Source organism: Palaemon carinicauda, chromosome 37, assembly GCF_036898095.1.
Source record: "Palaemon carinicauda isolate YSFRI2023 chromosome 37, ASM3689809v2, whole genome shotgun sequence".
Taxonomy (NCBI): domain Eukaryota; kingdom Metazoa; phylum Arthropoda; class Malacostraca; order Decapoda; family Palaemonidae; genus Palaemon; species Palaemon carinicauda.
Window position 1 is genome coordinate 47225871 of NC_090761.1, and position 16914 is coordinate 47242784.

Sequence of the window (16914 nt, forward strand, 5' to 3'; positions counted from 1 at the left end):
ACATGTGTTTCAAAGTTGTGGAAGTAGTGAACTGCAACTTCCTGCTTTTCCGATTCAAAGGTTCAGGAATAGAGTAATAGATTCCATGCTTGGTGTTGAGTGACCCAGCTTCTAAATTTACCAAGACACACTGAGATGCAATAACATACAATATCCTTACCAGCTGTGTTCTGAGGAGTACATCAGTCAAATTGTTTCTTTCTAACAAGGGAATAGTTCAATGATATGCCGTAAAGTCTTCCTTTTCTAGCATAATATGCAAAAGATCAGATTTTCAAAAGACTGCTCTATACCCAGATAGTATTTAAATCAAACTGAAAAAACACACTGGCCTAATAAATAAGGTATCCGTATATAATGTAATGGAAAGGTGATCCAAAGGTGAAGTGAGCATTAACATCGGCAACCAAACTCTTCCAGTAAAGAAAGACAGCTGATAACATGGAGAGTAAAGGCCTCAACTAATTGGCAGGGATACTTACCACTGAGAATGGTGTTATCTCTTGGCTTACATCTGAAAACGGTACAGTATAATTTAAGAAAAAAAAAATTGTCAAATGTATTAATATCAAGTACTTTAATTATATCGTACTTTATGTGTTCATTTCGAGTCGCCATTTCTTCCGACACAAACATTGAGCCAACCATGGACGTAAGAGAGGCAAACCATCCAGAGCCTTGAGGTTCCATGAAATGAGCTGAGTATTTATGATTAAAATCCGCTAAAGATGCCGTAATAACCTGTTGGGAAATGGAAATTACATAAGCAGATTCAGTGGACTATACATTAATATTTATAACATTTATAAGAAATCACAATTCTAGAATTCAATCAAGATCTTTATTGATATACATTATAAAGAAATAAAACTTGAACATAAACTATTTATATATTATGTACTTTTTTATTAAGAATGCATTGCAGATACTTCCTTTAATTACCTCACAACCTATCCCACTTGACCTGGTCAGATCCCTTACTTCATTTAATGCCTTAATGGTGCCCCATATTCCTTTGTCCCTTCCTCCTCGTAACAGTTTATCTTAAAATTACCTCACAACCTATCCCACTTGACCTGGTCAGATCCCTTACTTCATTTAATGCCTTAATGGTGCCCCATATTCCTTTGTCCCTTCCTCCTCGTAACAGTTTATCTTAAAATAGCCAGTGTTCAGTTTGACCAGAAAGAGTCATCCTCTATATAGCTATATTGAGGTATTTAGTATTATAGCCCTTGTAAATTACTAACTTCAGCAGGTGATTGTGCATTTTGGAAAGGGCTCTCTGTCATTAAGAGTAAGGATGTCTTCAGCGATCCTGGAACGGCCATTGAATTGTTATCAAGTTAGCTGGTAATGACAAGTGCTATAAGGAGGAAGCCCTGCCCACCTGCTTTTTACAGAATAGCCACTTTTATCTTCGGCCACAACAGGTTGTGCTGCTCTCTTGACAGTTAGATCTTTTTTTTAATTTTGCTTGTGATAACTAATAGTGTTTTTTTATAAGTACTCTCGGTGGTGTTTAGCAGTGGTGTTCAGTCTGGGGGCTACAGTGGCAACAGTGACACTGCATACATCCTGCTTGACTGGCCCTAAAGGTACCAATTCCCAGGTAAGTACTGTCACTTGTCACTCCTCTAAAAAAAAAAAAAAGAGAGAAAGAAGAAGAAGAAAAAGAAGAAGAAGAAGAAGAATAATGAGCTTCCTATTTCCCCATTCTTTCTTGCTGTCACAGAGGACATGTGAATAATTACTACAACCTCTAAAGGAGGAAAATACAAGAGCTTTAGCCACATCACATATCACCAAATGGGATTTTGTTAAAAGGCAAACACTGGTAACACTAACTGACACTGCACTACAAGGGTATCATCATCCAGCTAACACTATTGGCATTAGGTGTGGTTGTCAGCCAAATAATTTTCGCTATCAGGCACACAGATATGGGCGACAGTCTGTCCAAATCGGGTAGCTCTCCATAGGCAGAGAAAACTACGCTCCGAATTTGTCATCTTCCTGATCAGGGGATTGAAAATAACACTCCCCAGGGGGTAGGGGGCCTACTTACAGTCACCTCCTGACAAGGGACTTCAAATAATTATATCCTCACCAGCACAAAATTCAGTTCACCATATTCTTATCTTTTTGTGTGCTTCCACTTACAAGTGAGAGCATTCACATAAATAGTCAAGGAATTTTAGGCATAAAAAATTTCAATCAGCCTAACAAACTTGCAGGAACATGAAAATTGGTCTGTGGTTTCTTTAGGCCACTCTGATAAACATACTAAAGGTCCTCATCGATACAGGGTGTGCTGCGGCGGCTATCATGGAAAAAGGCAGACAAAATTGTTTTTCTTGAATAACTTGTAAACCATTGTAGATAAAGAAATCTTAAGAGTTAAAAATAGTTCCTTTGTAATAAATAGAAAACTGGTATAAACAATTTTTTAATAAAATTCAAAATAATAGATATGCTTAATTAAAGATTTTTGGGGAGAGGTCAGGGGGTGGACGAAGAAGCCTTGGTTTTCTTTAACTTCGAGGAAAACTCCGAAGGCAAAAAAAATCCCTTTTTAGCCTTTTTCTTCTGCCGGTGCCCAAACTTCTCCCAAGGGAAGTAAACCACTCCCGGCATTCAGGGCAGGTGTTGTCCTTGTCACAATGGCCCCCTCTGCAAGCAGGACATATCTGATGCGGGTCCGTGACAACGGACGACATAAAGGTCCCGCAGGAGCAACCTTAAGGTCCTGGGCAGGTCTGTATGAAGACGGCCAAAAAGAGAGAGCACACACATTGAAAAGAAAATAAAGATTAATACATAACAGCAAGTCAACAATATGTAGTGGATTCTCAACCCAAGTGGGTGAGTGAGAGGGGTAGCTACTACCCCCAACTCCCCGCTAACTACCGGGCAGGTGCGTAGCCCTCATTAAAATTCTAATGGCTCTTCTTTCAGCTTTGCCGAAAGCAATATCCCCATAAATACCGTTGGTTTGTATTTAGTGACGGAAAAAAAAAGTTTTTCAATAGTTGATTGATTAATAAGAAATTTGCACTATTCTAGGTCATAAAAATTGTCCCATTTCCACAATTGTTAAGAACAATGAACCATACAATAATCAAATGAATTTCTAAAAAAACTCTTACCTGTCCATAACCATTTAAAATGAGTTCATCATCCAATAGAGATAAGTTAACAGTATATGGGTTGGTCATCTCATGTTTCCTGTAGTTTACCATTAACATAAGGTATAATACAGCTTCGGGACCATGTTGATTTCGGGTGCTTGAATGACTTAGAAGCTGAAATAAGACCTTACGTTAAAATTTATCTAAACAAAAATTGCATTACAATATTTCATAAGAAAATAATTGCCTTTAAATTCTATTTAATTTGTCAGCTAATGGATACTAAAAGTAGTGTAATAAGTTTATGTGAAAATATCAAATTTATTTAAAAAAATAAATTTTGAGTTCACTAACAAACCATATGCTGTACAATGTATAACTAGGATAAAAATGGCAAATTGAGTACAATAATACCTCTATGTTTTTTCGACATACAGTTTGTCGGTTCTGAAATTAAGTTGTTTATCCATAAATATTAAATAGAAAAATAAAATACCTGCTTTGCCATTTTACCAAAACTTATGTTGATCCCTGCATCGTCCAGTGATGAAGAAGAACTGAACTGTACAGAAATGTAGTTCTCTACAGTACAGTAGTTCATCGTTATTGTACGCAGTTCTACCAGACCCTATGTCAGTCTCTACATAGTACAATAACGAAGAAGTGCTGTTCTATACAATACTGTACTTCCGTGGAACCCTATTAGTGTAAGTAGTGAATCTAGTTTTTATAAAATTATCACAAGTTGTACGTAACTTTTTGTGTTCAATATGTGTATAGGAAAAGTATAAGTCCCTTTGTAGGGCGATAATCCGACCATTGTTGAAGATCGACTTATGCCAAGTCTTTTGGAACCAACTAATAACGTAGGGTAGGGTATTATTACAATTGGCTTAACTTCTGCTAAATAGCCACATAAAAACACCAGATGCTTGTTAGATATCTTTAAAAAATACAGCTTAATAATATGGAGTAATAGAACCAGTAACCAAGTGAAGTTCACTACACTTTAGTTTAGAGATAAAATGTGAAAACATATCAGCCCCTTCAATACCAAAACTCACTGAGTATGGTACATAAGTATTTGTTTTAATAAAACCCAGGACACATGGAGGGCATGATGGGAGGACTGTAAGATAGTGCTCACTTATAAAATTGTTTTCAGAGCTTCAGTAGTCTTGGTTTGGGCAACATGTTTGCTCCATTTGGTCTTATGAATCATACAAGTATAAAGACAACTCATTAATTTCCTTACTTTTGACTTACTATAGCTACGTCCTTACACAACATTATTCCGCTGCAAGTAAAATAATTGGTTTTTAATCTATTTTTGACAACCATTCCCATACAGTATGTCCAACCACATACGGTTGCAATGTGATGTGAGTAGAAAGCTGACTTTTCTTGGCAGTTATCTTTCAGGCCCAGTGATCTCATTAAACAACTTTAAATCATAAATATTTTCTTTTAAAAATGATTTGTATTTTCAAACAAACTAAATACTGTACAGTACCTGAGTTTCTTATTGTGTTTCCACAAAGTGCCCCAAAAATATTTTCCAATAGCTCCAGTACAGTAGCATGGTACGCCCTTATTATTGCTAAATGCAGTGATACATTGGTTTCAGCGGTCAATCCAGTTTAATCTAAGTGTATTCTTTGGCTTTAAAAGTGAGACTATCAGCTTAAGAAGAAATTTATATAAATGCCATGGGTTTGTATGAATAATTAACTTTGTTTTTAAATAAAGACTGCTCCGACAAACAACTATTTATGCTGACAGATCTCATTACTCTTGAGGGAATCAAGAACTAAAATTAACACAGGGTTTGTAATTTATATTCTCTTGGAAAGAAGTGTCCACCTTCCCACACCTGTAATCCCACACCTGTAAGGAGACCCAGTACTGCCACTGGAACGGTATGTTAGGTCTGGATGCCAAACATCCTCTCAAAATATTGGTATGACCTGTCTTACTGCTACCACAGGATATAATCACTTACAAACTTAACAGTTTGCTAATGTTATTGAGCATCTCATCAAACCCATCAGTAAAAAAGCTAAAACATCTGGGTAATGTTAAAAAACTAAAGAGTAAGATCAATTGGATCTTTTAGATACTAACCTTAGATTTGGCAGACATCCACCATTAAGTTATCATACGCCTAGAAGGTGACTAGCCTCAATCAATGATACATTTTATTTCTCTGTTTCCTAATCCACATCACATTCAAGAATAACTGGGAATTACCTTCACTGAAGTGCCTAGTCATGTAAAGATAGAATTATACTGTGCAGTGGAAACTACTGAATTGAAATCGATGTAAGAGCTTCTCAGTTAGGTAGCTTCCTATGTAGGTTTATCAGTAAGGAAGCAATTTTGAATATACTGGTAGATCTTGATTCAGTAAGAGATGCGCTATTAATGTCACTTTGATTCTGAATTCTAGAATATTGTCTAGCATTTTCATTCCAGGATTCAAAAATCTTTTCCATGAACTTCACTCATGGCTTCTAAAATCTTAACAAGGTTTTAATTTCTGAAATATATGGATCTTGTACAGATAGACCCTTGAAGGTCACACTTAAATAGTTTCAAAAGGATGCCCAGATATTTTGACTATGCAAAGAACACTAAACAATAGGATATAAGACCATAATATATGAGAACTAGCTTGCCACTCATAGAATCTCTGTGTGATGTCAGGAGTTGGTAGCTTATTACCATAATTTCTAAAGTAATTTTTAGTTTTCCTAGCTACAGAAACCTGAGTTCTTTGAAATAAGGATATGTCTTCAGGGACATCAGAACAACCATTGAATCATGATAAAGATACTCGCTAATGACAGGTGGTGCGAGGGGGAAGCCACACCCACCTGCCTGTCACAGAATAGCAACTTGTCCATAGTCCTAGGAGTGAGAGAGGTGGCTGAGATTGGATACTCAATTTAAAAGACTCAGATTTGTATAGGCTGGAAAAATGTTATTTTCATTAGTAAAATAAATTTTTGAATATACTTACCCGGTGATCATATAGCTGTCAGCTCTGCTGCCCGACAGAAAAACCTAAGGACAAAATACGCCAGCGATCGCTATACAGGTGGGGGTGTACATCAACTGCGCCATCTGTCGAGCAGGTACTCAAGTACTCCATGTCAACACAGAACCAATTTTCTCCTCGGCCCACTGGGTCTCTATTGGGGAGGAAGGGAGGGTCCTTTAATATATGATCACCGGGTAAGTATATTCAAAAATTTATTTTACTAATGAAAATAACATTTTTCAATATTAAACTTAGCCGGTGATCATATAGCTGATTCACACCCAGGGGGGTGGGTAGAGACCAGCATTACATGTTGACATTATTATGAGCTAAGTATTTTGTATTTCATTTTAGCAGTTATTCAAAATAACAAACATAAAATAAATAAGTACCTGGTAAGGAAGTCGACTTGAACAATTACTCTGCCTTTTTAAGTACGTCTTCCTTACTGAGCCTCGCGATCCTCATAGGATGCTGAGCGACTCCTAGGAGCTGAAGTATGAAGGGTTGCAACCCATACTAAAGGACCTCATCAAAACCTCTAATCTAGGCGCTTCTCAAGAAATGACTTTGACCACCCGCCAAATCAAGTAGGATGCGAAAGGCTTCTTAGCATTCCGGACAACCCAAAAACAATAATAAAACATTTCAAGAGAAAGATTAAAAAAGGTTATGGAATTAGGGAATTGTAGTGGTTGAGCCCTCACCCACTACTGCACTCGTTGCTACGAATGGTCCCAGAGTGTAGCAGTTCTCGTAAAGAGACTGGACATTCTTAAGATAAAAAGACGCGAACACTGATTTGCTTTTCCAATAGGTTGCGTCAAATATACTTTGCAGAGATCTAATTTGTTTAAAGGCCACGGAAGTTGCGACAGCTCTAACTTCGTGTGTCCTTACCTTCAGCAAAGCTTGGTCTTCCTCATTCAGATGGGAATGAGCTTCTCGTATTAACAGTCTGATAAAATAGGATAAAGCATTCTTTGACATAGGCAAAGATGGATTCTTAACTGAACACCATAAAGCTTCAGACGGGCCTCGTAAAGGTTTTTAAATAGAACTTAAGAGCTCTTACAGGACATAAGACTCTTTCTAGTTCATTTCCAACCATACGATAAGTTTGGAATATCGAACGATATTGGTCAAGGCCGAGAAGGCAGCTCGTGTTTGGCTAGAAAACCAAGTTGTAGAACATGTAGCCGTTTCGGATGAGAATCCGATGTTCTTGCTGAAGGTATGAATCTCACTGACTCTTTTAGCTGTGGCTAAGCATATCAGGAAAAGAGTCTTAAAGGTGAGATCTTTCAGGGAGGCTGATTGTAGCGGTTCGAACCTGTCTGACATAAGGAATCTTAGTACCACGTCTAAATTCCAACCAGGTGTAACCAAACGACGCTCCTTCGTGGTCTCAAAAGACTTAAGGAGGTCCTGTAGATCTTTATTGTTGGAAAGATCTAAGCCTCTGTGACGGAAGACTGATGCCAACATGCTTCTGTAACCCTTGATAGTGGGAGCTGAAAGAGATCGTTCTTTCCTCAGATATAAGAGAAAGTCAGCTATTTGAGTTACAGAGGTACTGGTCGAGGATACGGATACTGACTTGCACCAGTTTCGGAAGATTTCCCACTTCGATTGGTAGACTCTAAGGGTGGATGTTCTCCTTGCTCTAGCAATCGCTCTGGTTGCCTCCTTCGAAAAGCCTCTAGCTCTCGAGAGTCTTTCGATAGTCTGAAGGCAGTCAGACGAAGAGCGTGGAGGCCTTGGTGTACCTTCTTTACGCGTGGCTGACGTAGAAGGTCCACCCTTAGGGGAAGTGTTCTGGGAACGTCTACTAGCCATCGAAGTACCTCGGTGAGCCATTCTCTCGCGGGCCAGAGGGAAGCAACTAGCGTCAACCTTGTCCCTTCGTGAGAGGCGAACTTCTGCAGTACCTTGTTGACAATCTTGAACGGAGGGAATGCATATAGATCTAGATGTGACCAATCTAGTAGAAAGGCATCTATATGAACTGCTGCTGGGTCCGGGATTGGTGAGCAAAATATTGGGAGCCTCTTGGTCATCGAGGTTGCGAAGAGATCTATGGTTGGCTGGCCCCAGGTGGCCCAAAGTCTCTTGCATACATCCTTGTGGAGGGTCCATTCTGTTGGAATTATTTGTCCCTTCCGACTGAGACAATCTGCCATGACATTCAAGTTGCCTTGGATAAACCTCGTTACTAGTGAAATGTCTAGACCTTTTGACCAGGTGAGGAGGTCCCTTGCGATCTCGTACCATGTCAGAGAGTAGGTCCCTCCTTGCTTGGAGATGTACGCCAAAGCCGTGGTGTTGTCCGAGTTCACCTCCACCACTTTGCCTTGAAGGAGAGACCTGAAGCTTTTCCAGGTCAGACGTACTGCCAGTAGCTCCTTGCAGTTGAAATGCATTGTCCTTTGACTCGAGTTCCATAATCCCGAGCATTCCCTACCGTCTAATGTCGCACCCCAGCCTACGTCCGATGCGTCCGAGAAGAGAACGTGGTTGGGAGTCTGAACAGTCAGGGGAAGACCCTCTCTAAGGTTGATATAGTCCTTTCACCAAGTCAGACCAGACTTTATCTTTCCGGAAACCGGGATCGAGACCGCTTCTAGCGTCTTGTCCTTTTTCCAGTGAAAAGCTAGATGGTATAGAAGAGGACGGAGGTGTAGTCTTCCTAGTGACACAAATTGATCCACGGATGACAGTGTCCCTACCAGATTCATCCACAGCCTGACTGGGCAGCGTTCCTTCTTCAGCATCTTCTGGATGGATAGCAGGGCTGGGGGTTGATCGTCTTGTTCAGCAACGTCCTCATCAGAGGGTTCCTCATCCGAAACTGATGAGGAAACGGCAACGGAGTGGGCAACGTCTGACTCGCTGAATCCGGTCGCACTGGTGGATGCGTGACGGAGCCGGACGCAATATCATGGCACTGCTGCACAGTCTGTGAACTGTCAACAACCATGGGTGCGCGAGGAAGTACAGCGTCAACCCGAAACTGTCTAGACTGTCTGGGTTGTGCAGTCAACACCCTACCGGGTTGCTGAGGTTGACGCACTGCGTCACAACAAGTCACCTCTGCTGGTTGTTGAACGTCTTCCTAGTGACACACTGAACGTCAACAACCACCTCCGAGCGTCGCTTAACGTCAACGTGCGACTGGCAACCCACACTGGGTCGCATCGGTGGAGGAACCACCTCAACTGGCAGACGCGAGTAGGATACCTCAGCGTCAACAGGGCGCACAACCAACCGGTTGGAAGGTTGTTGGCCAGAAGGTTCGGTAGCAACCTTCTCCGCATTAAAGTCCTCTATCAAGGACGCAAGCTTGGACTGCATGTCTTGCAGCAAAGCCCATTTAGGGTCTACGGGAGCAGGTGTGGCAACAGACGGGGTTAGCGACTGAGGCGGAACCATTTACCATCCCTGGAAGCCTTGTTATGTGTGACATAATAGTACAGCAAAACTTCAAAGGCTCGACAAAAGTTGAGAAGTTGACCTGTAAACAACTTGGAGCGTCTCCTGGCTAGGCGCCAGGGCGAGTCTACCAGAATTGAGAAGTCTATCTGGGCAGAGGCATGAACTCCCAAGCCGAGAACTTCTCTCGTGTCCTATCAGACTCTCGCTCTATAAGCCAGTTTAAAAGAAGGGAAATCAAAGGCTGTATCCCTAAAACTCCTCCTGGTGCAAAAACCAGTCGTCTAGCCAACGTAACGCTCTCTAGGAGAGCGAGAGAGCACTAGCTTAACAACAACGGCTTCGAAGTAGCTAGGCCTAGTGTAAGTTCTGATGTTAGGCGAACGAGGAGCAGCAGTTACAAGATCCGGACGAAGCTCCTTAAAAAATCATCATGATTTAATTAAAGTCCATAGGAGGCTAAGCAGCTTAAGGCTCCTCTCCAAATGACAGAGTCCTCAAAGGAATATCAGTAGGAGGGAGAACAGCACTTTCTCATCTACAGGAACCTTGTCCGAGAAAAGCTAGGTTAACTCAGTGAGGGTCTCACTGGTGCATTAGCAGCAGACCAGAAGGCAACGTTATGTAACTGCTTGACAGTCTGTGAACTATCAAAAACTGAACTGTCAACCACAACAGGTGCGTGAGGACATACAGCACTGGTGCATTAGTAGCAGACCAGAAGGCAACGTCATGTAACTGCTTGACAGTCTGTGAACTGTCAACAACTGAACTGTCAACCACAACAGGTGCGTGAGGACATACAGTGTTCACTCGAGACTGCTTTGACTGTCTATACTGAGCAGTCAAAACAACTCTAGAATGCGGAGGTTGACACACCGCGTCAAAACAAAACAACTTAGGTTGTTGTTGTAACTCGCGAACGTCAACGGAGGGTTCCGTGCGTCTGTGAACGTCAACGTGCAGCTGGCAGGGTACACTGCGTATGGGTGGTGGAACTCTCACAAGCGGAGTGCGGGAGCAGGTAGCCTCAGCGTCAGCTGTACGCACAACCGTGGTTGGTTGTAGGCTAACGGGTGCAGCGTCAACCTTCTCCGCACGATACTCCTGCATAAAAGATGCTAACTGTGTCTGCATAGACTGTAGCAAAGACCACTTAGGGTCTACAGCAGCAGGTGCGGCAACAGACGGTGTTACTGCCTGTTGCGGTACCGCTTTGCCTCTCTTAGGAGGTGAGCAGTCGTTGGAAGACTGCAGCGAATCCGAACTGACCCAGTGGCTACAACTGGGCCGTTGGACTTGCGCGGAAGGGACCGACTTGCGCTTAATAAGCTGCGAGACCTTGGTCCATGGTTTCTTACGAGAAACCTCTTCCGCAGACGAGAAGTAAATGGGCTCTCTCGTCTTTGTGTGGGTGGGGCGATCTTGGGTAGATACGCCCGAAACCACGGAGGGAAACGTCTGTTCGTTGATCAAGGCCTGACGAACCCATAAGTCGTTCGACATTACTTCTCCCCTGGGCTTGGGAGCTTGCAAGAGGTCCCGGACTAGGTGAACGACAGGCACGAACAGACGAACCCTCGGACGCAACACTGTAACACTTTGCGCATATCACTTTATCACTTCGATTTTCTGTTTTGCACTTATTTCACTGAAATCGAAACTTTTACTGATTTCTACCTGAAACACGCAATTCTACCCTTCATTAAAAGGTAGTAATTGCGAAAACAGTCGTATAATGCAGCTCATTAATACTAGCAAAAACAGAAAACATATATAAAGATAAAGAATTCAGTGGCTGGGAAAGAGACTAAACACTAGTTCAAATAAACTACGTTTACAATCTCTCACCGCACATAGCCTGGGGACAAGAATAAAACCCTAGAAACGTTTTACCTTCTTCCCCGTACAGCGACTAGGGAGGAGAGTAACACGAGAACAACATTACCCGCTTGAACGGAACGTTTTTTCTCCTCTCTCTCCCTCCGTCTCTATCTCTCTCTCTCTTTCTCTCTTGATTTCGCACCTGAGAGAAGAGCCCAATTATATATCGTCAAAACATGTTATTTGGCTAAAGGAAAAAAACTGAAAGGTTTTCCAAATAAAAAGTTCCTTTAATTTAGAATTTAAACCATTTAAGCTAAGAAAGAATGAACGAAACGTCAGAATCGATTTACTCTTACTGCAAAGTGAAACCGTGATACACTCTCTCTCTATCGTAACGATAGAGCGCATGTTGAACGTCCTGAACGTCAACAACTGCGTAGTCTAAAAAACTAAACGTTAGTTCATCTTTGAAAACAGTACGAGACTATCAAAGAAATTCTTTCATAAAACATTAAATTTAAAAAGTTTTAAATTCTTTAAAGGCTAAATACGATATAACGGGCTCAACGTTGATTAACTTCGGTTCCAAGTTAGGACCGCCTACTATCAGGAAAGGTCGCATATAAACAAAACATAAAAATTTATTTTTATATGTTTATAATAAATGGAAAGTTAATCGAAGAGGCCTAAGAAAGGCGGAGAGATATAAAATATATATAGATCTATAACGTGTTAAGCAAAATTACTAAAAACCTAAACACACTTCCGTCTAAGGGAAGGGTCGGCCATTTAAAAGTGAAAGAGAGTCCATACTCTCTTTGTCACCATAATTAAATCTATCCAAAACGAGTTCAAGTTTTGAGATGAAGATAAAACCCCTGCATAGCGAAAGCTCAAAACTGGAATAGTGTACTTCACCAAATAGTTGTGAAAACAAATCCAGTTAGTAACAGCGTATTTAGTAGGTCTTGCCAGTGGCACGACAGAGAGAAAATTGGTTCTGTGTTGACATGGAGTACTTGAGTACCTGCTCGACAGATGGCGCAGTTGATGTACACCCCCACCTGTATAGCGATCGCTGGCGTATTTTGTCCTTAGGTTTTTCTGTCGGGCAGCAGAGCTGACAGCTATATGATCACCGGCTAAGTTTAATATTGAAAAATGTTATTTTCCTTAGTAAAATAAATTTTTGAATATACTTACCCGATGATCATATAGCTGTCAGCTCTGCTGCCCGACAGAAAAAACCTACGGGAGGAATACGCCAGCGATCGCTATACAGGTGGGGGTGTACATCAACAGCGCCATCTGTCAAGTAGGTACTTAAGTACTCGATGTCAACATAGAACCAATTTTCTCCTCTGTCCACTGGGTCTCTATTGGGGAGGAAGGGTGGGTCCTTTAATTTATGATCATCGGGTAAGTATATTCAAAAATTTATTTTACTAAGGAAAATAACATTTTTCAATATTAAACTTACCCGATGATCATATAGCTGATTCACACCCAGGGGGGTGGGTAGAGACCAGCATTACATGTTGACATTATTATGAGCTAAGTATTCCGTATTTCATTTTAGCAGTTATTCAAAATAACAAGCATAAAATAAATAAGTACCTGGTAAGGAAGACGACTTGAACAATTACTCTGCCTTTTTAAGTACGTCTTCCTTACTGAGCCTCGCGATCCTCATAGGATGCTGAGCGACTCCTAGGAGCTGAAGTATGAAGGGTTGCAACCCATACTAAAGGTCCTCATCAAAACCCCTAATCTAGGCGCTTCTCAAGAAATGACTTTGACCACCCGCCAAATCAAGTAGGATGCGAAAGGCTTCTTAGCCTTCCGGACAACCCAAAAATATTTCAAGAGAAAGATTAAAAAGGTTCTGGAATTAGGGAATTGTAGTGGTGGAGCCCCCACCACTACTGCACTCGTTGCTACGAATGGTCCCAGAGTGTAGCAGTTCTCGTAAAGAGACTGGACATTCTTAAGATAAAAGACGCGAACACTGATTTGCTTTTCCAATAGGTTGCGTGGAATATACTTTGCAGAGATCTATTTTGTTTAAAGGCCACGGAAGTTGCGACAGCTCTAACTTCGTGTGTCCTTACCTTCAGCCAAGCTTGGTCTTCCTCATTCAGAAGGGAATGAGCTTCTCGTATTAACAGTCTGATAAAATAGGATAAAGAATTCTCTGACATAGGCAAAGATGGATTCTTAACTGAACACCATAAAGCTTCAGACGGGCCTCGTAAAGGTTTTTAAAATAGAACTTAAGAGCTCTTACAGGACATAATACTCTTTCTAGTTCATTTCCAACCATACGATAAGTTTGGAATATCGAACGATATTGGTCAAGGCCGAGAAGGCAGCTCGTGTTTGGCTAGAAAACCAAGTTGTAGAACATGTAGCCGTTTCGGATGAGAATCCGATGTTCTTGCTGAAGGCATGAATCTCACTGACTCTTTTAGCTGTGGTTAAGCATATCAGGAAAAGAGTCTTAAAGGTGAGATCTTACAGGGAGGCTGATTGAAGCGGTTCGAACCTGTCTGACATAAGGAATCTTAGAACCACGTCTAAATTCCAACCAGGTGTAACCAAACGACGCTCCTTCGTGGTCTCAAAAGACTTAAGGAGGTCCTGTAGATCTTTATTGTTGGAAAGATCTAAGCCTCTGTGACGGAAGACTGATGCCAACATGCTTCTGTAACCCTTGATAGTGGGAGCTGAAAGAGATCGTTCTTTCCTCAGATATAAGAGGAAGTCAGCTATTTGAGTTACAGAGGTACTGGTCGAGGATACGGATACTGACTTGCACCAGTTTCGGAAGATTTCCCACTTCGATTGGTAGACTCTAAGGGTGGATGTTCTCCTTGCTCTAGCAATCGCCCTGGTTGCCTCCTTCGAAAAACCTCTAGTTCTCGAGAGTCTTTCGATAGTCTGAAGGAAGTCAGACGAAGAGCGTGGAGGCCTTGGAGTACCTTCTTTACGCGTGGCAGACGTAGTAGGTCCACCCTTAGGGGAAGTGTTCTGGGAACGTCTACTAGCCATCGAAGTACCTCGGTGAGTTATTCTCTCGCGGGCCAGAGGGAAGCAACTAGCGTCAACTTTGTCCCTTCGTGAGAGGCGAACTTCTGCAGTACCTTGTTGACAATCTAGAACGGAGGGAATGCATATAGATCTAGATGTGACCAATCTAGTAGAAAGGCATCTATATGAACTACTGCTGGGTCCGGGATAGGAGAGCAAAGTATTGGGAGCTTCTTGGTCATCGAGGTTGCGAAGAGATCTATGGTTGGCTGGCCCCAGGTGGCCCAAAGTCTCTTGCATACATCCTTGTGGAGGGTCCAATCTGTTGGAATTATTTGTCCCTTCCGACTGAGACAATCTGCTATGACATTCAAGTTGCCTTGGATGAACCTCGTTACTAGTGAAAAGTCTAGACCTGTTGAACAGGTGAGGAGGTCTCTTGCGAACTCGTACCATGTCAGAGAGTAGGTCCCTCCTTGCTTGGAGATGTACGTCAAAGCAGGGTGTTGTCCGTGTTCACCTCCACCACTTTGCCTTGAAGGAGAGACCTGAAGCTTTTCCAGGTCAGACGTACTGCCAGTAGCTTCTTGCAGTTGAAATGCATGTCCTTTGACTCGAGTTCCATAATCCCGAGCATTCCCTACCGCCTAATGTCGCACCCCAGCCTACGTCCGATGCGTCCGAGAAGAGAACGTGGTTGGGAGTCTGAACAGTCAGGGGAAGACCTTTTCAAAGGTTGATAAAGTCCTTTCACCAAGTCAGACCAGACTTTATCTTTCCGGAAACCGGGATCGAGACCGCTTCTAGCGTCTTGTCCTTTTCCAGTGAAAAGCTAGATGATACAGAAGAGGACGGAGGTGTAGTCTTCCAAGTGACACAAATTGAACCACGGATGACAGTGTCCTAACCAGACTCATCCACAGCCTGACAGGGCAGCGTTCCTTCTTCAGCATCTTCTGGATGGATAGCATGGCTGGGGGTTGATCGTCTTGTTCAGCAATGTCCTCATCAGAGGGTTCCTCATCCGAAACTGATGAGGAAACGGCAACAGAGTGGGCAACGTCTGACTCGCTGAATCCGGCCGCACTGGTGGATGCGTGACGGAGCCGGACACAATATCATGGTACTGCTGCACAGTCTGTGAACTGTCAACCATGGGGACGCGAGGAAGTACAGCGTCAACCCGAAACTGTCTAGACTGTCTGGGTTGTGCAGTCAACCCCCTATCGGGTTGCTGAGGTTGACGCACTGCGTCACAACAAGTCACCTCTGCTGGTTGTTGAACGTCTTCCTAGTGACACACTGAACGTCCACAACCACCTCCATGAGTCGCTTAACGTCAACGTGCGACTGGCAACCCACACTGGGTCGCATCGGTGGAGGAACCACCTCAGCTGGCGGACGCGAGTAGGATACCTCAGCGTCAACAGGGCGCACAACCAACCGGTAGGAAGGTTGTTGGCCAGAAGGTTCTTCTCCGTAAAAAATCCTCTATCAAGGACACAAGCTTGGACTGCCTGTCTTGCAACAAAGCCCATTAGGGTCTATGGGAGCAGGTGTGGCAACAGACGGGGTTAGCGACTGAAGCGGAACCATTTACCATCCCTGGAAGCCTTGTTATGCTTTAATTAAAGTCCATAGGAGGCTAAGCAGCTTAAGGCTCCTCTCCAAATGACAGAGTCCTCAAAGGAATATCAGTAGGAGGGAGAACAGCACTTTCTCATCTACAGGAACCATGTCTGAGAAAAGCTAGGTTATCTCAGTGAGGGTCTCACTGGTGCATAAGCAGCAGAACAGAAGGCAACGTTATGTAACTGCTTGACAGTCTGAGAACTGTCAAAAACTGAACTGTCAACCACAACAGGTGCGTGAGGACATACAGCACTGGTGCATTAGTAGCAGACCAGAAGGCAACGTCAAGTAACTGCTTGACAGTCTGTGAGCTGGCAACAACCAAAGCTGTGTGGGGAAGCCTCAACTCCTGACTGACTAGTCTGCTGCGGGCGAGTGGCGGTAACCACAGTGGGTTGCGGAGGCTGACACACCGTGTCAAAACACGGCAGCTTGTGGTAGCTCACGCACGGCAACGGAGTGCTCCGTGTGTCTGAGGGAGTCAGCATGCGTCTGGCAGGGTCGACTGCGCATGGGTGGAGGAGCTCTCACAACAAGAGTGTGGGAGCAGGCAGCCGCAGCGTCTGCTGGGCGCACAACCGTGGCAGGTTGTAGGCAAACGGGTGCATCGTCAACCTTCTCCGCAGTCGGAGTGTGGGAGCAGGCAACAACCAAAGCGGAGTGGTGGTGCGTGGTGGGGACTGCTGTGGGTTGCGGAAACTAACGCATCGCGTCAAAACACGGCAGCTTGACTCCACCTTCCCACTGCTGATGCGGTAGCTCACGCATGTTAACGGAGGGTGCCGCACGTCGGCTAACGTTAACATGCGTCTGGCAGGG

At 43.0% G+C, this 16914-nt stretch overlaps 1 protein-coding gene across 2 annotated transcripts in view; it reads right to left on the minus strand.

Annotated features, from left to right (window-relative positions):
• The window catches only part of LOC137629626 (armadillo-like helical domain-containing protein 3), a 64966-nt gene that overhangs the window by 31053 nt on the left and 16999 nt on the right, over positions 1-16914 (minus strand). For both annotated transcript variants that reach the window (XM_068361134.1, XM_068361133.1), the window contains exons 6-7: positions 3150-3305; positions 593-741 (exon numbers count right to left, since the gene is read on the minus strand). In XM_068361134.1, the coding sequence (XP_068217235.1) occupies positions 593-741; positions 3150-3305 (305 nt within the window). The remainder of the gene's footprint in view (positions 1-592; positions 742-3149; positions 3306-16914) is intronic.